At 52.3% G+C, this 22,091-nt stretch overlaps 2 protein-coding genes across 3 annotated transcripts in view; one reads left to right on the top strand and one right to left on the bottom strand.

Annotated features, from left to right (window-relative positions):
• Positions 1–8,757, top strand: part of RIN3 (Ras and Rab interactor 3) — a 123,679-nt gene extending 114,922 nt beyond the window's left edge. For both annotated transcript variants that reach the window (XM_060097932.1, XM_060097931.1), the window contains exons 9-10: positions 4,463–4,626; positions 7,624–8,757. In XM_060097932.1, the coding sequence (XP_059953915.1) occupies positions 4,463–4,626; positions 7,624–7,944 (485 nt within the window). In that variant the 3' untranslated portion in view covers positions 7,945–8,757. The remainder of the gene's footprint in view (positions 1–4,462; positions 4,627–7,623) is intronic.
• An 8,512-nt stretch (positions 8,758–17,269) lies between these two features.
• The window catches only part of LGMN (legumain), a 36,542-nt gene continuing 31,720 nt past the window's right edge, over positions 17,270–22,091 (bottom strand). The window contains exons 12-14 of the mRNA XM_060095706.1: positions 20,844–21,014; positions 18,097–18,164; positions 17,270–17,829 (exon numbers count right to left, since the gene is read on the bottom strand). Coding sequence (XP_059951689.1) covers positions 17,787–17,829; positions 18,097–18,164; positions 20,844–21,014 — 282 coding nt within the window. The 3' untranslated portion in view covers positions 17,270–17,786. The remainder of the gene's footprint in view (positions 17,830–18,096; positions 18,165–20,843; positions 21,015–22,091) is intronic.

Below are 22,091 nucleotides of genomic sequence, written 5' to 3'. Positions count from 1 at the left end.
CTGAGGGAGCCCCAGGCTCCCTCTGAGACACTACCCCCAAAAGGGTGAAGAGACTCTTAGGCGCCCAGTGGCCCCTTTGGGTTTCGTGGTTCTTGAGATAAGCTGGCCCTCTTTGCATCTGTTTGCATTTTTAGACTGTGTTGGTCTCTGGGGGGGACCGTATGACGTGGCTGGTTCTGTGAGTTCTTGGAAGCTCAGGGGAGCGTGTAAAGCTGTGCAGGACTGGCCCGCCCCCGTGGATTGTTGTAGGGTCATAGAGAGTGTCAGGGACAGAGCCCTTTGGCGGGTGGAAGGATGGAGCGAGGCTGTGGGGCCCAGCACTGGCCGGCTCTCTGGCAGCGGTCAGCCCTGCCCTGGCCGCCGTGGCTCCTGTTCCATCCACCAGCCTGCCTCCTTGCTGCCAGACGGGACTCCAGGCCAGGCGCAGTGGCGAACAGGGACAGGACAGGGACATCCTTGGCCCAACTACCCTCTCCTTATGGACCTGAAGCCCCCCACCCCAATCCTGCCATAACCTCCTGCGATCCTGCTTCCTGTTCCCGAAATCCACAGGGGGTTCGGGTGGGAAAGCTGAGGTCCTGCAGGCAGGAGAGCTAGTCTGTTTGGGGCTACATGAAATATTTTTTAAAATTGAAGTATGGTTGATTTACAAGATTGTGTTAGTTTCAGGTGTACAGCAAAGTGATTCAGTTATATGTGTTTTTCAGATTATTTTCCATTATAGGTTATTACAAGACATTGAATATAGTTCCCTGTGCTACACAGTAAATCCTTGTTGCTTATCTATTTTATGTATAGGACTACATTAAGTATTTTTGAGGCAAGCCAAGTACAAATGAATACATAAAGATCTTAAACATTTCACACTTTCTGACCCAAAGGTGCCTGAATACCCTGCAGCCTGCCCCTTTTAGACTTAAGGGTCAGAGCCCCCGCCCCACCTCTGCACCTGTGGGGAAATTTCTAAGGGATCTATGGGGTGTATGCTGGAAGAAAAGATGGCAGGGCAGAGCCTCGCATGCCACCACGTACCGCCCCTCCCAGCAGACCCTGCCCAGGGCAGCTCTGAGGACCATGCTGCACACACCAGGAGGTGGGCTGTGTGGTATGGGTGCCTCTCTCTCTTCCTACGCCCATAGCCAGGGTGGGAGGTCCCAGCAGCCAGGACAGCCCAGCCTCACAGGTGTTGGACTCTGACAAAAGGATGACTTGGGGGTCTCCAGCAAGGGCAGGAGCTTCCACCCAAGTCTGCCAGCTGGTAGACCTCCATCTAGACATATCTGGGCCCAAGAGCAGGAGGACAGGGCGCCAGGCGGGCAGTGTTCCTGAGTTTCCCCAGCTTCACCCTCCTGTCTTTGCTGGGTGGTGGCCCACAGGGTGCTCCGTCACCAAAGCCTCTGAGGTGCAGTGAAAAGAGGGGCTTGCCTGGGAGGCGACGAGGGGGGTGGGGGGCGGAGAAGCAGAGCCCCTGCTGGCCAGTCCCCGCCCGTGGTGCCCTGCAGTCAGACATGCCCGGGACAAGGGCAGGCCCCTGGGGAGTCCCTGCTCTTGAGAACTTGTTACTCCATCCTAAAAGGAGAACTAACACAGAGTGTAGAAGAAAGAGCAGTTTGGAGGCTGGATTTGGTCCCAGTTCTGCCTTGATCGGCTGGAGACCTTGGGCAAGTTACTTAACCTCTCTGGCTTGGAAAAGGGAAGGCATTGAGCTAGATTTGGGGTTTTCAGACCATCTGAGCACCTTCTACAGAGGCAGCTGGGGGGAGGATGAGAGATGGAGCGGGCCTCTGCCTTCTTGTGTTTCACAGTCTGAACAAACAGATCTGCATTCACCAAAAAGCCTGCAAGTCCGTCACGTTCTTTCAACTGGTTCCACGTGCTGGAATTTGGCAAAGATTGTGACTGGGTCCCACTTTTTTGCAGCAGGCTTCTGGAGAGTGAGCAATCAGGGACTTCCTGTAAGAAGTAGAGAGGACCTGAACACTGGGCTGATGGGACCCTGACCCCTCTCTCTGCAGCTCCCACCACTCTGGGCAATTACAGGGCAGATGGGAGACCCAGGCGGCCGCTGAGCACCTGGCTGGAGCCAGCTCAAAATACAAACCTCTCCAGAAGCACCCTCATAGATTCCTTTACCCACATCCCGTCTGTACCCTGGCTGACAGCTGGCCATCCTGGGCTAGTAATCTCTTAAGAGAGGCAATGAGGTGTTCCCATCAATGGACAGCACCCTCTCCCTGAAGAGAACACTCGACTCCAAAACTCACAGTGCGAGGAGTTGCCTGCCACCTAGTGGTCATGGCGGGAACTGCAGGACCCCAAGTCCAAGGGAAGTCTACTGGGAGAGCCAGGAGGCTGTAAAAAAAGCAGGGCTTCAGCAGGCAGGACTGCACTGGCAGGGCTTAGAGTTCCTCCCCTTTGCCCAAGAGCGTGGGGGAACCTCCAGAGCAGCTCCCTTAGGTCACCTAACCACCGTGCAATACTCGCATGTTACCTAGCACTGCACTTTATGTGTATTCATCTCATTTACTTTCCACAACATTATGGATTTTGCAGATGAGGAAATGGAAGCATAGAGGACACTAACTCACCTGAGAGCACAGGGCTCTCTGCTGAAGGCTGAGACCTAAACCCTGCTCTCTGACTCCAAAACTGACCATTCACAGTCAGCACACTGCACTCAGCTCCTCCCTTCCCAGCCAGGGGGATGTGATCACGATGGGAAACAGGACCATGGGGGAATGCCAACTAGAGGACAGGGCTCTCTGCCGGCAAGAGCTGGAGGCACCAAGGAAGGCTTCTTGCACACACAGGCTTTGAGCTGGGTGGGAAAAGGAGACCCATGAGAGGTCTGCTGGCCCTTCTCTGATAAGGGACACCAAGCCAAGTTCCATGTTGGCCTTGATATACCTATTTCAAAAAGTGTCTTCTTCCTACACTGCCGTGAAAGGGCGAGTGATCCCGTGGCAATAAACCCCTTTATCTCATCCCCCGCCCACCCCCATCAGGGTATGAACTTTTCCCATACTGGTTGTGAAATTTGTAGGAATATGTAGACAGCTTCATCCAGTGGAGCAGTTAGGAATGCTTTGGGCTGCACATAATTCACGATGTAACTAATAATGCTTTAACTCAGAGTGAGGGACTGGTTTGTCTCTCGCATCAAGAAGTCCTGGGGTAAGCAGCTGATAATGGTGGCAGTTTTTAGCCCCGCCATCAGGAAATCGTAGACCCAGCTCTTTCCATTCTCTTTAGGATGTGAACTTTTGTCGTTGTGCCTGTCACCTCCGATCACAAACAGCTGCTGTGCCTCCAGGCTCACCTCTGTGTTCCAGAAAAGAGGAAGGGGGGAGAGGCAAAAACCAGAAGGGATACACTAACTGCGTCTGTCCCTTGCAAAAGGCTTTCCTGAAAGCACCACTCAGGGACTTCCACTTACATCTAAGTAGTCAGAATGGGGTCTCCTGCCCTCTACCCTGAACTACAAGAGAATCTAGGAAGTGAGCATTTTCAGTTGAGTGCTGCTTTACCCCCACAAAACTGAGTTCAGTTAATTAGGAAGAAAGAGAAGATGGGATTTGGGTGGCTTGCTAGCAGATGGGCCTCATGTCAAAACTCATTGCCCTGGTACCCAAAGGGCTGGGGAGAGGCTTGGTGAGTGGGAAGGAGGCCCAGGGAAGCACTGCAAGACCTTGGCCAAGGCACCCTGCCCCCTCTAGAGTGAGGGGCGAAACAAGGCTAGTGCTTCTCAAACATTTTAACCAAAGCCTCCAACAAGCCAAGGAGAGTAAACTTGTAAGCATCTGTGCAAATATTATCTTTTACCTTAAAACTTCATGTAAAGTTTGTAGTCTGAAGTATTTCAAAGCTTAAATTAGGAAACATTAGGTATTAGGAATATGTGTGAATTAACTTAAGGTAAAAAGAAATGGAGAAATAAACGAATCAAAGTTTTTACTTTCCTTAAATCTTTAAAAAATAGTGTGTGATAGTATGACCGTAATTAAAATTTTCTCCACATATTTTTAAGTCGTTTTTTAAAATAGGGTATATACGACACATACAATGAGGAGTCTCCCACCCACCCATGTCTCCAAGGCACCCCTTTCCCCACCCTAAAGACATCCGTGGTTCTTGTGTATCTTTACATTGTAAAGCTCATTGTAAAACTAAAAACTCATTTTAAAACATCACTTAAATACAAGCAAGAGTTACGTCCCAAAAGGAACAAGCTTTGATCAGGGCCGTACAGATCAGGGCTGGACTTGAGGAAGCTTGTGAGGCTGCGGTGGGCACAGAGCTGAAGTTGGGCCGGTGACCAACGGGGCGGCAGGCGCCTCCTTGCATCGACGATGGGTGGGGCTTAGAGAGGTGGGCGGGGCGGGCCGAGCTGGTACCAGCCCCCTCCCTTTGGGGGTGGGCGGAGGTGGTCCTGGCTCAGCCTCCACACCCTTTCCCGCCGCAGGTTCCTACTATCTGACCACCACCTATGGGGCCCTGGAACACATCAAGAACTACGACAAGATCACGGTGACCCGGCAGCTGAGCGTGGAGGTGCAGGACTCCATCCACCGCTGGGAGCGCCGGCGCACGCTCAACAAGGCCCGGGCCTCCCGCTCCTCCGTGCAGGTGACGCCTGGGACAGAGGGTGGGAGGGGGCCGGCGGACCTTGCCCAGACCATCCCTACTGCCCGCCGGCTAACAAGCCTAACGCCGACTGGCTGCTCTGGCCGGCCAGCCCAGCCCCCAGGGGCGTTCACGTGGGAGGCGAAGGCACCGGCTCTCGCCTGCCAGCGTGTGCCCAGCCCAGTGGCGGTTGGGGGATGGGAGTGGAAGTTAAGGGGTGGAGACTACAAAAGTATCAGCAGGCCTCGGTGGGCAAACATGGTAGGGATATGGGACATTTATCCACTCTTCCTTAGCACCTATGATGTCCCAGCAGGCTGTTAGGGCTGGAGATGTGAACAGTAAGTTGTCCCAGTGAGAAGCCCACGAGCTGATCTACAGCCTTGCCCCCTTGTGCCTGGACAAATGCAGCAGCTGCCAGGGGTCCCCCTGCCCCAAGCCTACCCCCTCCAATCCAGCCACCCGTCCTTCCCCACCTCTCTCTATACAAACTCAGTATTCAAGCCATTGGTGGCCAGACTCCTCCCCCCCGCCCCCCCATTATCCCACACACCCCCAGGCTGCATCAAATCAGCTGCCTCTAATTCCCTGAACACACTGTGCTCAACTCCCTCGGGCTTAGCCTCTGCCCATACTGGTCCATCTCCCCTTCCTCACCGGCTGCCACTGCCCATCCTCAGTTTCTCCAATAGCCCCTCCTCTGAGAAGCCTTCCCTGACACCCCCTCCTGCCCCTCATTCCCGCCTGGGTTAGATGCCCTCCTCTGTGCTTCCTGCTGCTCCTTCGCCCTTTACAGCACATATATACTGTATTGTAACCATCTATGTATGAAGCTATCACCCTGAGAGAGCAGGGCCCATTGCTCACATGTCTTAGGGGTCCCAAGCCCAGGGCCTGAGACAAAGTGAGACTGGGGTGCATGCAGAATGGCCAGAGTTAGGACAGTGAGCCAGGCTGCAATCCAGAGCTGCAAACAGCTCTACAGACTCACTTACCTAGCACCCGGAGCTCACTGGACCTGAACCCCACGCCTGGCTTTCCAGATGGCCCTTCTGTGACCAGCAGAGCCCAGGCCGGGGAGGCAAGAGGCTCAAGGTATGGACCCAGCTCTGTACTAGCTTGCTGTGTGACCCCGAGCAGGGTCTGCCCTCTCGGGGACTCAGTTTTCCTATCAGCACAGGGGGACTCTGGACTATTTGAGCTCTGCTTCCCCAGTACCTGTTCTAGGCCGCCAAGCTGATGTCCCCTCTCCTCTAATCAGTGGTGTCTTGATAATGTTTAGTAACTGGGTCTCTGGGGAGGGAAAAAGAAAACCCTCTGATCTCAGCTTCTGTCGATTTCCATGGTATAAATGCTCCCACCATGGCTGATTTCAAGCTGCTAACTTGGCATCACTGAACTTGGAGTTGGGAAGCGGGTATGGGCCAGCATGAGTTGGCAAGTGCCAGCTCCAGGACACCACCACTCCCCACCGCCTCCTGGGACAGCTGTCCCTCCACCAGCTCTTGGGATATGGACACTCTTGGTCCAAGCCTGACCCAGCCATTCCTTACTTCTTGCTTCCACCCTGTGGATTCCCAGGCCTAAGCCAGGCAGAGCATCAGTGCCTCCCACTTAGGGAGGCAAAGCTCAGGAAGAGGCTTGGGATGAGGAGTCTTCTCAGCACTCTTTCTGGGGTATGGGGAGGTCACCACCCTCTTCCTCCTCCCCCAGTGCCTCTTCTGCACCCCATGCCCTAAATCCCTCCCCTGGGAGTGAAAGCCCAGAGCTTGACAGTCATCAGGTGTAAAGGGCCCTTGGGAGGCCTAACGGGGGACAAGGAGAGCACAGGCAGCCACTGAGACCCAAGGAAGTGGGTGGGCTTTCCTCTCCCGGAAGAAAGACTCTTGACACAGAGCCTGCCCTGCACATGCACTCACTACTCTGCAGCCATAATTACCACCATTCTGAAGTGGTCATCGCCCTCATAGTCCTCCTCCTCCTCATCAGGAGACGGCTGTGCTGTCACCATCCTTCCACAAGGGGGCAACCCTGCACACACCACTTCCTACCCGTCCTCTGGATCCTTGGGGGAAGGGGGACTCTTCCAGGCTCTGAGCTAGTTTTATGTGCTTCCTCACAGCCACGGAGTAAGGACTGGTTTTATCCCCGGTTGACAGTTGAGGAAATGGAGGCTCGGAGAGGTGTAGGTCACGCAGGGGGAGCAGATTCAAAGCCAGGCAGGGACTCCTTCCACCATCTCTGGTGGAGGAAGGTGTGAGTGTGCTGTTCTGTGCGAATGCTCCCATCCCCAGCCTCGCAGGCATCGCCTCACCCTTGCCCACGTAGCTTATGAGTTGCAGCTCCTCCACCTGTCCTGAAGCCCCCATCCTTCAGGCCCAGCTCCCCAGTCCCTTTCCCCTAAGTCTTCTCCCCCGCCCTTCCCTGCCTGCCTGCTGCCCCTCGGTACACCACGCTTCTCACCCCCAGGCTCTTCCAGCCCTAAGGCCTGAACTGTTAAACCTGCCTTAGCTGCCCCAGCTGAGTCATGGATGCTGGGGGTGGGTCTGAACCTCTGGTTTTATTTATGCTGCCCTGCGTGCCCAGCATAGCGCCTGGGACGAAGAGGGGCTCAGGGAGGAAGAGATGAGAAAGTGAGTGACAGATGAATAAATGATGGCGAGCCCGTGGACTGGCCACTAGGGGGCGGGCGCTCTCACTCATTGCCGAGACTGCAAGTCAACCCACTGACCTGGAACGGTCGGCCCCATCGAGAGCTGAGGCTCAGAGAGGGAAGGCCCTTGCCTGAGATCACACAGCAGGGTCAGCTGCAGGTGCCCCGACTGCCAGCCTCACGACCCTTCCTGCCATCCATCCGCTCTCTACAGAGAGGACAAAGGACTTGCTCAAGACCACGCAGCTCCTCACTCCTGTCCGAGCTCCCAGCATCGGGACGGGGGTGAGACCCGACGCCGGCCTGGCCCCGCCGGTGACCCACGCCCTCTGCATCTCGCCCCGTAGGACTTCATCTGCGTGTCGTACCTGGAGCCCGAGCAGCAGTCGCGGACGCTGGCGTCGCGGGCGGACACGCTGGCCGAGGCGCTGTGCGCTCAGTGCGCGGAGAAGTTCGAGGTGGTGCAGCCCCAGGACCACCGGCTCTTCGTGCTGGTGGACGGGCGCTGCTTCCAGCTGGCCGACGAGGCGCTGCCGCACCGCATCAAGGGCTACCTGCTGCGGAGCGAGCCCAAGCGCGACTTCCACTTCGTGTACCGGCCCCTGGACGGCGGCGGGGGCAGCGGGGGCCCGCCCTGCCTCGTGGTGCGGGAGCCCAACTTCCTGTGAGGCCGGGGCTGCAGCCCCTCCAAAGGCAGTGTTCACCCAGGCGGAGAAGCCGTCAGAAGACCCGGCCCGCGCCCTCCCCCCACACACTCACACTCAGCCACACCCACACACGCACGCACACACTTTCCCAGCAGGGCTGCCCACACGTCACACGTGCTCGCAACCCACTGAGCGCGCGTAGACCAACGTGGCCCTTCAGCAACGTGCTCAGTGGCCCCCAGCGTGCTTCCTGAAGGAGAGTCATAGCCCCCTAGAGGCCACGTTCTTCATTAGGCAGAAAGGGAAACGGGCTCAGAGAGAGAAGGGACTCTCCAGCCCCCTGAAGCACAGTCCAAGCCCGGCCCCTGTTCACACACAGCCCCTCAGGCCAGTCCCTCTGCCTCTGCCCCCCATGCCCACCCGATCCTCAGTCTTTCCAGGGGAGGGCTTCCCATTTCCCCAGGACTGTCCTCAGGAGGAGTGGCCTGGCCCCAGCTGCTCCCACGCCCCTCTTCCCGCAGGATGGAGCTGGGATGCTCTGGACACTCCCAGCATCTCAGGAGCATCTCAGGGTGTGTGAGCAGACAGCCCTCCCCCAATCCCTGCATAAGAGCCTGCGCTCGGCTCTCAGCACCCACAGCCCCGCCGCAGCTCCCAAGCCCCTCCAGGAGCAGCCAGACGTGCACTGGGACCTCCAAGTGAAGCCCGCTCCATGGCTACGTGGGTGAGCACAGCCTCGGCCACGGGGGACATTGACAGGGCCGTTGCCTTGGGGGGCACCCCAGGGCTGTGGCACCTGTAGCAAGAGGCACCGTGTGGCGAGTGTTTAATAAAAGCCCTTTTTGAAAAGGCGTCTCCTCCTCTCGGGCTAGAGCTCTGCTCGGCCAGCCAGGCCCCCCATTAACAGCCTAATCCCCTTCCCAGGTGGAGTGCAGAAGACCACCTCCTTTCCACCGAGGGCCCTATGTTTTTTTTTGTCGTTGTTGTTTTGTTTGTTTGTTTTTGCGGTACTCAGGCCTCTCACTGTCGTGTCCTCTCCCGTTGCGGAGCACAGGCTCCGGACGCGCAGGCTCAGCGGCCATGGCTCACGGGCCCAGCCGCTCCGCGGCATGTGGGATCTTCCCGGACCGGGGCACGAACCCGTGTCCCCTGCATCGGCAGGCGGACTCCCGACCACTGCGCCACCAGGGAAGCCCGAGGGCCCTATGTTTTGACAGAATCGGCAGCACGCTCTCAGCCCCCCGGGCCCTGGCCCCTGTCTGCCCCTCAGCCTGGTCATCTCCTGTCTCCTCCCACCCACGGTTCCCTCCCATCATTCCTGCCTCTGCCTCCTAGCCCAGGAATACCGTTCCATATAGTCTTTGCATGGTCGAACTCTCTTTATCCTTCAAAGCCCATCTCCTCCCCCTAGAGGAAGTCAGCCTTCTCTGACTTCCTAGGCTGGCCAGATAGTCCTTGTCCCCCAGCCCCCTCGGATCATCTCTCTCACAAGAGATAGCTCATCAAATTGCATTTGTCTGTTGATATTTCTGCTTTCTCCACCAAATTTGGACCCTTCATGTCTGCGTCCCCAGCATTGATTAAAATATGTGTTTGCTGAGTGCCTGTTAAATGTCAGCACTCTTCTAGGCCCTGGGAAACAGCAGAGAACAAAACAGACGAAGCTCACGTGAAGCCCCAGTGTGAACAGCAGTGAGCGGTGTGCCCAGGGCAGGTCGGCTAGACTCACCTGGATTATACCCCTGGGCAGCAACCAGCTCGTTCAGCCAGTCAACAAACATCTGTCAAACTCTGGCTCCAGGCCATCCTTGTGTGAGAGGCAGGGATTGCTCCAGGATGCAGCCAGCCAGCCCTGGAGGACTTTCCAGGCCGGGGCTCGGTATAACAGACATGACAAAACAGGCAAACAGCTTCTGATTTGAGGCTACCCTCAGATCACAAGCTGAGGGTAGCTGGCTCTGATCCCAGGTTGCCCTTTCCTTCCCCATCCCCCTACCCACCAACCAGTGCAGACACTGTTGCCTCCCTGAGCTTCCAATGCTCCCTGCAGCCCTGAGCTGAGCTGGTCATACAGCCTCGTGCCCACAGCTGTACGGCAAAGTGCCCACCGCCTCCCACTAGGACTGAGGCTGGTGGGGAACGTCAGAGGCGGGTCCATTTACCCAAGCACCCTCTTGGCCACGTGGGGCCCAAACTTGGGGTGGGGTTGGGGTTCAGAGGGTGGATCGGACACCAGCCCAGCCCTGGGAGTCTTCTGTCCAGCCATTGAGCTGGAGCGGGGACCACTGTAAGAACAGTGTGTGTGTGTGTGTGTGTGTGTGTGTGTGTGTGTGTGTGTGTGTGTGTGTGTGTGTGTGTGTGTGTGTGTGTGTGTGTGTGTGTGTGTGTGTGTGTGTGTGTGTGTGTGTGTGTGTGTGTGTGTGTGTGTGTGTGTGTGTGTGTTTTTACATGCTTGTATGTGCACAAGCATATGTGCCAGGCCCACCGTCCTGGGGCCTCTCCCATCAGGAGAGGCCAGAGAGCAGGAGGGGTGGGGGTACCTGGACCCCTGTCTTCTGGATGCCTTCTCCCCCCGGGGAGGTGCAGGGGCCCGATTCAGGGCGCAGAAACACCCTCGCATGTACTGAGCCCTCACGGGGGTGCCTGGCGCTGGTCAGTGGCTGCCCTGTGTGATTTTATTTAATCCACACACCAGCCCCTTGTGGGAGGCATTTATGGATGAGGACGCGGAAGCTCAAAGGAAGGTGGAGAATTAGTTAGTCTACTTGGGCGGCCTTAACAAAATACCACTGATGGGGCAGCTTAGACAACAGACATTTATTTTCTCACAGTTCTGGAGGCTGGAAGTCGCAGATCAGGGCTGGTTTCTCCTTGGCTTGCAGACGGCTGCCTTCCCACTGAGTCCTCACACAGCCTTTTCTCTGGGCCTGAGCAGCCCTGGTCTCCTCCTCTTCTGAGAACACAGGTCCTATTGGATTAGGGTGCAGCCATATGACCTCATGCTACCTTAATTAACCCTTTAAGGCCCTGTCTCCAAACACAGTCACATTCTGAGATGCTAGAGGTTAGGGCTTCAACACATGAACTTGGAGGGACCACAACTCGGCCCATAACAAGGGATGACTTGCCCAAGGTCACACAGCTGGTTAGAGGCCAAAGTGAGGTTTGAACTCAGGGCTAACCTACCCCCAAATTCAGGGCTCTCTTTTCTCCCCGGTGCAGCATCCCAAGTGACCTGTTGGTAGAAAGCCAAAGTCAGATGAGCCTCGCCCGCCAGGCCCGCTCTGGGTGAACTTGCCTGAGGCCATGGTGAGCATCGCAGGGCTGACCTGATCCAGAGGCCCAAGATGCAAGTGAAGCGGCCTGGTTTCTCCACAGGCCCCGAGCAGGGGGTCATTGTGTCCAAGAGTGATGGGGCCACAGGCTGGGACGTAGGACGGGCTCGGCCATGTGTCCTCCCTAGCGTTTGTCCCCTCACCCCTTGGCCGGCTGGCTCCCTCCTTCCCTCTGCTTTTACTGGCCCCCTCCAGTCCCTGAGGCTGAGACTGGAGCCAGCGGTGCTGGGAGAAGCTGCGAGGGCTTCTGCAGAGACCAGGGCATGCCCAGGCCCTGCTGCTCCTCCGTCCCCAGGGCCTACCAGTGACAGCTGGGTGCAAAGCCCTGCCCATCGTGAGAAGTCCCAAACTGCCCCTGCAGACACCTGGCCCACGATGGCCTCACAACACCTTAATGTGTTGAATCCAGGTCTCCCTAGTATGAGCAAGTTTCTGCTGGGGGACAAGGGACGGGCCTGCAAGGGGGGTGGGCAGAGAAGAGCAGAGGCCCTGAGTGGGAGGAGGGACAGAGGGAGTAGGGGAGGGTCCTCTGGGTGCAGTGGAGACGCCTCCCTCCCCCAGCCTGTCATCCCCACTTGGCGGCTGAGGCTGTATCTGGAAGGCACGGCACCTGTCAGCAGATGCGGTTGCAGATGCAGTCGCTGTGTGTGCACTCAGCTGGCCGGAATCCAGGAACTGGCCACCTCCTGCTCTGCAGTGTTATCTGGGGCGGGGAAGCGGGGGAACAGCTCGGGCAGGAACTGGGCCCTTCCTTCGCAGGAAGGTCACGCGGGGCAGGGCTTCGGGGAGAAAAGCACTGATTCACAGTGGCTGCGGCTTTTCCTCTTCCCCAGCTGTCAGCTATTTGCTGGAAGACAGCGGTTTCCCAGGAATGCCCTCCAGGAAACCTCTTTGCTGCTGACGCAGCCCTCAACCAAAAGGGAACTCTGAAATCTGGCTTCAAAGTCGAGAAACTTCTCAGCTGGAAGGTGGGAAGAACCTCCACTTGTAGTCAGGAGACCTGGCTCCAGGCCAGCTGCGAGCCCTCGGCAAGATGCTCAACATCTTTGTGCCTCAGTGTCCCCATTCTTAAGAATGCTTATGCCCAGATCTCCCAGGCTTGTCGCAGGGATCAGACAAGCTCCCGGGTTGGGGCAAGCGAAGCCTTAGATCTTTCAGAAAAGGGAAATAAATTCAGAGCTAGTACATGAGGGCAGGGAAGTTGTTCACGGCCAAGGTTGCACAGCTGAGGGGACACGGGGGGTTGAAATCCAGTCTGGGCTCCACTTGTCACCCTGGCACAGGACTGTGTCCACCCAGAGAAAGGGACACCTTTTCCACATGATGGCATTAAATGGTCTATAGGGAGTCCAGGTGAACTCAAGCCTGGGGGCTACCGAGCCATGCACATATTTTCTGTTTAATGTGAGCAGTGTGGTGACAACAGTCAGCATGGGATATGACGGGGTCCTGAGGGAGGGGAGGGCATGTAACCCACCTGGAGGAAGCAGAGGGCTTCCCTGCAGACAGGGATGCCTGAGCTCGGTCTTGAAGGATAAAGGGTTGGCCAAAGCAGAAGGGAATTGAAGAACTCCTGAAGATTGCTGGAATTCTCCATGGATCTCTTGCATGTCTGGTGAAGACTCACTGACAGCTTTTATTCCAGACTATCTTCTCTTTTTCTTTTTTTTTTTAATTTTAAAAATTTACTTATTTATTTATTTTTGGCTGCATTGGGTCTCTGTTGCTGCACGTGGGCTTTTTCTCTAGTTGTGGTGAGCGGGGGCTACTCTTCGTTGTGGTGCGTGGACTTTTCATCGCAGTGGGTTCTCTTGTGGAGCAAGGGCTCTAGGCTCTGTAGTTGTGGCACACAGGCTCGGTAGTTGTGGCATACGGGCTTAGTTGCTCTGCAGCACGTGAGATCTTCCTGGACCAGGGCTCGAACCCGTGTCCCCTGCATTGGCAGGCGGATTCTTAACCACTGCGCCACCAGGGAAGCCCAAGACTATCTTCTTAAGAGTATTTGACTAGCCTTGGAGGATAAAGAGAATTTCTCCCTTCTGGGAAGAGGGCAGATTTTTTTTTCCTGACCAAGATGATAAAATAATGTCTCTCAATTTGGAAGCGAGTATCTCCCCGCAGGGTAAAAGTGGGACAGGTCTGCTCACAGCCTTCTTCCTCAGCCTGATCCAGACCCACTGTGTGCATAGCCTCTACCAGGCCCCACCTCCGCATGCCCCTCAGGGCACTCGGCAGACAAGAGGGGTCGAAGCAAATATGAAGCACGTGCGCCTGGTTGCCAGGGGTAATGAAGTCCCTTGTCATGGCCCCAGGAGCCTCCTGACAGCACCTGTGAAACTGTGGCAGGTGACCTTGTTAACGTAAAAGTGGGGTAAAATCTCTGGCTCTGGACAGTTTCTGACAAGGAAGGTGAAAGAAAGTGAAAAATCGCAGAAAAATGAAATAGGAGTGTGCTGTATGCAGGGTCACCAGTCATTTCCAGATCGCTTGTACATAAAGCCTGAGGCAAAGAGTAGTGGAAGGTGAGGATGAGGGGCAGCTGGCCAGGCCCTTGAATAGCCCCGTGTGGCAGCACAGGGAGTCTGGAAATTCTCCACCCACGTAGAACAGAACTGGAGGGGGCCAGCCTGGAGGCAGGAGCAGTGAGCACTCCTAGCAGTCAGGCTGTTGTCATGAAAAGAAACCAGCTTTTCCTGGAGAAATAGCTGATCTCAGCTTTGGGACAGGAAATGTAGAATGAAACATGTTGATACACCAGTTATGAAGGAAGCTATGGAAATTTCCTAGGGTCATGTCAAAAGGGCTTGGGAGGGCTTCCCTGGTGGCGCAGTGGTTGAGAGTCCGCCTGCCGATGCAGGGGATGCGGGTTCGTGCCCCGGTCTGGGAAGATCCCACATGTCGTGGAGCGGCTGGGCCCATGAGCCATGGCCGCTGAGCCTGCGCGTCCGGAGCCTGTGCTCCGCAATGGGAGAGGCCACAACAGTGAGAGGCCCACATACCACACACACAAAAAAAGATTCCATCAGCCAAAAATGAACAATTTGAGCCTCAGTACAGAAGTACAATGGACTGAAACCCATTAGACACGTCTAAGTCCTCTGGATACTGCTGCTGATTTGTAAGAGAGCTGGGCGTCAGAAAAACATGCTCAACAGCAGCTTGAACGTGCAATCAGCAACGTCCAGACTGAGGGACTCTACCAATCCACAGCCTGGACTCATCAACAGAAATTGGAAGGAAAAAAAAGGATGAGGAAACCTGCAGAATAAAGACTAAAACGAGGGTCTAGGGATACACACTTGTGATAAAACCACAAAGAACCCAGGGAGAGTGGTTACTCTTTGTGGGGGGTTGGCTGGGGTGTTCTGTGACTGGGATGGAGCACAAGCACGGGCTTCCAGGGTGGCTGGTGATTTTACGTGTCCGTTTGACTAGGCCACGGTGCTTATTTAGTCAGATATTATTCTGGATGTTGTGGACTTTTGGGATGATGTTAACATTTAAATGAGTAGACTCTGAGCAAAGCAGATGACCCTCCACAATGTGGGTGGGCCCCATCCAATCAGCTGAAGGCCTTAGGAGAGCAAAGATTGACCTTCCCTGAGCAAGAAGGGATTCTGCTAGCAGGTGGCCTTTGGCCTGGACTCCTCCCCCTGGGTCTCCAGCTTGCAATTTTGGACTTACCAGGTCTCCACAATCATGTGAGCTGATTCCTTCAGATAAATGTCACTCTCTATATGTACACATCCAACTGGTTCTGTTTCTCAGGAGAATCTTGACTAATACATCTGGTAAAGTTCTATTTCTTGACTTGGGTGGTAGTCACAAGGATGTTCAGCTAATTCACTAAGCATTATACTTGTTTTGTATGGTTTTCTATATCTGTTTTTATTTTATAATGCAAAGGCAAAAAAGTATTATTTGTATATAGGTATGTAAATATGTAGAAAGGGCATTCTAATGATGAATACAAGCTGACATGTGGGATTTCTGGGGAAGTAAAGGGTTGGCCACGTTTTACTCCGAAAGTTTCTGTACTATGTACCTCTTATGACAGAACATGTCTGTACATTTTGGATATAACTAGGGAAAAAATGCTGGTCCTAGTTGTGATACACATAGAAAGGTCACCCTTATCAGAAATCTAATAGAAAATGGCTTAATACGAGGGATGGAGAGCCATGTCTGCTGGGGGCCTGTGAACCACATGAGGAGAAAGAAAAGTCAAGGCAGTGTGACTTACTTAGGAAACTGCCATTCATTTGAGAAATGAACAAGTTGCTTTTAACCTTTAGAACCATGAACATTCAAGTTACTGCACTTGTTAAATAGTTAAGTATATTTTTGTTCTACAGGGAGGACAAATAGAGAGAAGCAGGGTCACAAAGTAGTTAACAGTTCTAGAAAATAGAACAGAATTTTTACCACCTGAACGTTGAGGCCTTTTTTTTTTTTTTTTGCGGTACGCAGGCCTCTCACTGCTGCGGCCTCTCCCGTTGTGGAGCACAGGCTCCGGACGCGCAGGCTCAGCGGCCATGGCTCACGGGCCCAGCTGCTCCACGGCATGTGGGATCCTCCCGGACCAGGGCACGAACCTGCATCCCCTGCATCAGCAGGCGGACTCTCAACCACTGCGCCACCAGGGAAGCCCTTTTGTGCCACCAGGGAAGCCCCATTGAGGCCTTTTAAGAGACTCTTTTTAAATATTCTACTTGTCAGTATTTGCATTTCGTTGAACATCAGCCGGCCCTCAGGGCTGCCCATTCTCGAGCTATAGTGATACATGTTCACACACCTTACGCTTCTTGTACTTGTTACTTAAATCCCTAAAGCTCCCCCAAATCTGTAGGACAATAAGAGTTCTTTATCCTGGTCACGTGACTGGATGTATTAGGACAACCTCATGGAGAAAGGATAAACTGATTAAAAATGGGCCCATTAGAAACAAAAGTATCACCCTTGAATCTGTCACAGATATAAATAACCCTCTTTGCCAGTATCTCAACTTCAGTCCGTACCTCCAAACTTTAAAGGCGTCAACCCCTGCTAAATAAGACAGGTTTCACTACATAAAGACAGGTGGTCACAAGTGTCGTGGTTTAGTGTTCCTTTTTTCTTTGCTCTCTAAGTCATCTAGGTATATGGCTGATTTTAAAAAAGAACGTTTCTGAAACATAATTAGCAAACCACATAATTCCATTTGATGTGTACAAGTCACTGGGTTTTATTTAGTACATTCAGAGCTTTACAACCATCATCATGATCAGTCTCTGAACATTTTCATCAGCCCCAAAAGAATCCTCATGCCCATTAGCTGTCACTATTTCCCCACTTCCCTCTCTCCCTGGTTCCCGGCATCACTCATCCACTTTCTGTTTCTATAGATTTGCTTATTCTGGACATTAGATACAAGTCGAATCGTATAATACAGGGTCTTGTGTGACTGGCTTCTTTCCCTTGGCTAAATGCTGGAGCTATAGCAGTGCTTCATCCTTTACATGGCCGTGTAATATTCCACTACATGGAGAGAGTTAGTGCTACTTTTAAATGTCTTTCACAAACCCACGGTGAGCACCACCCCGTGTGGGACACTGGGCCAAGGGAAACAAAGGCAAGGCAGGCAGCCTGTGCCCTCAGAGGAGCTTAGATAACCTCCCAGCCCCCAGGTGTGGTGTAAGGGCAGACCCCTACAAGTGCTGGAAAAGACACAAGGAAAATGCAAATGCCGACGGACAGAGGAGAGGGGACTTTTGTGTGTGGGAGAGAAGGAAGCTGAGGAAGACAGGGCACTTTCAGATACACCTTGAGGATGGGTCAGATGGAGGGAAAGGCACTCCAGGGCACAAGGCACAGGAGCCTGAAAAGTCCAGGTGGTCGGGAGCAGGGAGAACAAAGTGGCAGGTGGCGGTGTGGGACAGGGGAAGCTGGAAGACACAGATGGGAAGTGGACCCCACCAGGAGGGGCCAGGAGCATGGACTACAAAGTCAGGGACCTGAAATTAATACTCGGATTCAGTTATAAATCTTTATTTTTCAGACTTGTCCATTATTGACAAATAAAATACAAAAGCAATCAAAAATTATACTATTTTCTAAAAATAGTTTTTCATTTGGGGTTTATGTCCCTCTTCCATAAAATCACTGTAAAGACTTAAGAGGTTCTGACTTCAAATTCCTCAAAGACTCTTTCACTGGCTGCAGAAGCCCCAGTGAACGAGTCGCTCCTTAAAAGGCATGGGCAAAAAAACCCTCTTAGAAAGCAAATGCACCTTTCTCAGTGCAGAGATTAGCCTCCCAAATCTGTGGATTTTTCAGAGGATCACACAGGACCTGTAGGAGCTGGGGAAGTAGGTAAAGGTGAGCAAGCCATCCTGGGGGAGGCCTGGAGTGCGGCCCGTGTGGCCCGATCACATCCCCGGGAGGGCCTACAGCCGTGGGGGGAGCCTCCCTCTGGCCCCAGCTCTTCTGTCTCTGATCAGCACACATTCTAAGGGACGTGTTCACATTCAGAAAAGCGTCGACAGCATTTCAGTAGTAACCAAGGCATACCTTGTTCATGGACAATTTTATTCTGTAAGAAACGGGAAGAAGAAGTTGTTGAACCCAAAGTTGGTCAACTCTAAAGAAATGAAGATGAATAGAACCCACCACGGAACATGTATGACAGACCCACCCAACCCAGCAACCCTGGGGATGCATCTATTTTGAATTCGTCCACAGTGAGAGGTAGAAGCCGGCAGAAGCCAAGTGCCCAGGTGCAGAAGAGGACAGCAGTGCTACATGTGCCCTTCTGCTTTCAGAAGGACACTGACCCTTTAAATGCCAGGTGCAGGGTTACCTGTCAATCGGATAAGGGTTTTCACAAAGGTTGACCAACACGTACAAATGTCTCAAAGCATACTCGTACTGGAGGAAAACAAACCAAAAAGCATGATCAAACATCATCATTTTATAACACGATCAGCTCCTAACGTGGGAATATGGAAAGCATCTAGACCAGTGGTTCCTGAGAATTCCCTGGCAGTCCAGTGGTTAGGATTCTGCACTTTTACTGCTGAGGGCCCAGATTCGATCCCTGGTTGGGGAGCTAAGATCCCACAAGCCGCCTGGTGCAGTCAAAAAAAAGAAAAAAAAATTACACCAATGGTTCTTAACCTTTATTGAGTCAGGGATCCCCTCCCACCTTTAGATTATCTGGTGAGACTTATGGACCATCTCATAAGAAGAATGCAAGAGTCATGTACCACAATGTTCATTGCAGCTCTATTTACAATAGCCAGGAGATGGAAACAACCTAAGTGTCCAACATTGGATGAATGGATAAAGAAGATGTGGCACATATATACAATGGAATATTACTCAGCCATAAAAAGAAACAAAATTGAGCTATTTGTAATGAGGTGGATGGACCTGGAGTCTGTCATACAGAGTGAAGTCAGAAAGAGAAAGACAAATACCGTATGCTAACACATATATATGGAATTTAAGAAAAAAAATGTCATGAAGAACCTAGGGGTAAGACAGGAATAAAGACACAGACCTACTAGAGAATGGATTTGAGGATATGGGGAGGGGGAAGGGTAAGCTGGGACGAAGTGAGAGAGTGGCATGGACATATATACACTACCAAACGTAAAATAGATAGCTAGTGGGAAGCAGCCGCATAGCACAGGGAGATCAGCTGGGTGTTTTGTGACTACCTGGAGGGGTGGGATAGGGAGGGTGGGAGGGAGGGAGACGCAAGAGGGAAGAGATATGGGAACATATGTATGTGTATAACTGATTCACTTTGTTATAAAGCAGAAACTAACACACCGTTGTAAAGCAATTATACTCCAATAAAGATGTAAAAAAAAAATGCACATGTGCAGGGGGTTGGCAGCACCCTCAAGCCCAGGTAAGGACTCCTGGATGAGAACTCCCTGGCCCTGCTCCCCTCTGTTAGCTCGGACCTCCCCCTGGCAGCCTGGATTTAGTCTGGGACACAGTGGTGAGGGAGACAGATGGTAAGTGATTGCCAAACAGATGGCAACTAAGACGGAAATAACTGGGGGTGTTTACCTTGAAAAACACTTCAAAGGAACCTGAGAACTCACAAGAGGAAGAAAGGAGATTCACTTTCTGTGATTCCAGCAGGCAAAAAATGTAACACCAGAGGATTAAGTATTTGTTAAATAAATGGGAATTTAAAAAATCATTAAATAAAGAGAATGCTTTGTTAAATAAATGAAAAATAAAATTAAGAGCCTCTTAATAATGGAGAGCTATCTCCCAAGTGCCCAGCACTCCATCCTCAGAAGTATCTGAGGATGACCATGGTCTGCATGTCACAGCCCAGAGAGAACTTTCTGCAACAATGAAAATATTCTATAACGTTCTCAATTCAGTAGCCACTCACCACATGCGGCTCCTGAACACAGGAAATGTGGCTACTGCAGCTAAGGAACTGACTTTTACGTTTGGTTTCATTTTAATCCATTTATTTCTTTATTTTAAATTAATTTTTTTCTATTGGGGTAGAGTTGCTTTACAATGTTGTGCTAGTTTCCGCTGTACAGCAAAGTGAGTCAGTTACACATACACATATATCCATTCTTTTTCAGATTCTTTTCCCATATAGGTCATTACAGAGTACTGAGTAGAGTTCCCTGTGCTATTTAGTAGGTTGTTTAGTTACCTATTCTATATATTGTAGTGTGTACATGTCAATCCTTAATCAATTTAAATTCAAGTTTAACGAGCCACGTGAGGCTAGTGACTACTGTTATCGAAAAGCATGGGTCTAAAGCAGGACTTGGCAAACTTTTCTGTCAAGGACGAGACAATAAATATTTGAGGCTTTGTAGGCTGTGTGAACTACTCAACTCTGCTGCAGGGTGAAAGCTATGTGACCGAGTGTGGCTGTGTTTTGATAAAAGCTTATTTATAAAAACAGGCTGTGGAGGGAAAAACCCAACAGGCTGTGGGCAGGAATGGGCCTGCGGGCCACAGTTTGCTAACCCCTTCCCTATAAGGAGCCAAGCATCGTGCAAGTACTGACCAGAAAGGAGGCTTTTTAGGTACCTTCCAACCCTGACATTCGACAATCTGCAGAAACTAGGTCCTTTCTTCTCCTCCATGGGCCAGGGCCTGCTTCAACAAATCTGGGGAAGAGGTCGGAACAGACCCAGAAGGGAGAAACCTGCGTGGCTGGTGTGAGGGGCAGGGCGGAGGGGTGGGGTTTGGCAGGGACGGCACAGTGTGAAGAGAAGGAAGTCCCCTTCAAAGGCCAATGGAAATGGCAGTTGAATGGTCTATGACTGGTAAGCTCTCCCAGCCACTGGGACAGTTCAGAGTGTCTGGGGCCAAGATTTAGGGTCAGTGATTTTGGATGACCTTTCTCCTCTCACATCCCCACCAAAGGCCTCTGAATGAGCCTGTTGCTTAGTCTACAAGACGGAACCTTCTACAAGGCAATGCACCTGATGTGATTCCCAGTGGACAGTACTAACTCAGGTTTGGGGCTTAAGATGCAGAGGAAGGCCAAGCTAGTTGGCCCACGGAAGGCAGGATGCAGAGGCCGGCAGCCCCAGGGTCTGAGCTTACCGTGGGGTTGTGCCAGTTGAAGCAGTGTGTGCGGAAGTGCGACACGGCTGCCTGGTAGCAGTCGTGCGCCGTGAGCGGGGCTCTCTGGGACAGGAGCCTGTCTACCTCAGCATCGGACCCTGAGATCAAGGCGACAATCTTCCGCACTGACTTCTCGATGACATTTCTGGCCTGTGAAGAAACACATCTTTTCCAAATGTACCTTACTTAACGTAGTCTCTCCTGGAACCCTGGGCCAGTTAGATGCCTCTTTCATAGAGCCTCCACCCCAGTATGTTGAAAGAGATGCCAACAGATGCTTTCCGCGGCCAAAGATGCACCCGCGAGGCTTCTGTTACAGCTAGAACCCTTCAGAAATACCCTGCCTTTTAGGGATCTTCGGGCATAATGGAAGCATTTAAATCCGAATACCTGAAGAGCAGGTATGGCCCAGGCTAAGGAAGTCGGGGGTGCGGGGGGGCATGTAGAAATTGTGCCCCAAAGTAGACTGTTGTCCCATAAGCGGTGCTATGTGTTCACAGGCACCTTTGTCCGTTCTGGAAACCATCAGATGCTTAGACAGAAGGATGCAAAGGGTGGATATCATTTTCTTCCCAGATAATGAAAACCAGCGTCATTAAGGAGAAAGCTGCTTCCATGTCAACCAAAACTTTCAATCGAGTCCCCTGACCCTCCCGCTCCCCAGCCAGGGTTTGTTCCATTCATACCCGAATGCTCCCTACCCACTGTGTGCCAGACCAGCAGGTCTCAACATCTGGTCCAGGACCACGGGGATCCCCCAGGCTTCTTGGGGGCTCCATCATGTCCTCCCTTTCCCAACTATGTATCTGTGTAAGGTTACACTTTCTTTATATATCTCAACCAGAACAAAAGAGCCCAACAGTGAATGCAGACACAGGTACGATGACCCAGCTGTCTTCTGTAATGCCAGGCAGAAAACAGATTTGCAAAAGTGTAGTGATGTCACTCTTCTCACCCAAATTGTTTTTATGTTAGAAAACAATTCTTTTTCATAAAAAATATATTAACCCAAAATGGGTTTATTATGATTTCTAAGTGAGTTACTATTTTAAAAATCTCAGTGTTCATTTCTAATGCAGTAAATATTGATATAACCCACACCAACAAAAGCTCTTTGGGATCAATAATTTTAAGAATGTAAAGAGGTCTGAGAGCAAGGAAATACGAGAACTGTTATATTACACTGTGGTACCAACAACTACAACAAAAACCCCATCCTGGTTAATG

This window comes from Mesoplodon densirostris, chromosome 4 (genome assembly GCF_025265405.1).
Source record: "Mesoplodon densirostris isolate mMesDen1 chromosome 4, mMesDen1 primary haplotype, whole genome shotgun sequence".
NCBI lineage: Eukaryota > Metazoa > Chordata > Mammalia > Artiodactyla > Ziphiidae > Mesoplodon > Mesoplodon densirostris.
This window is presented reverse-complemented; position numbering and strand designations above follow the sequence as displayed.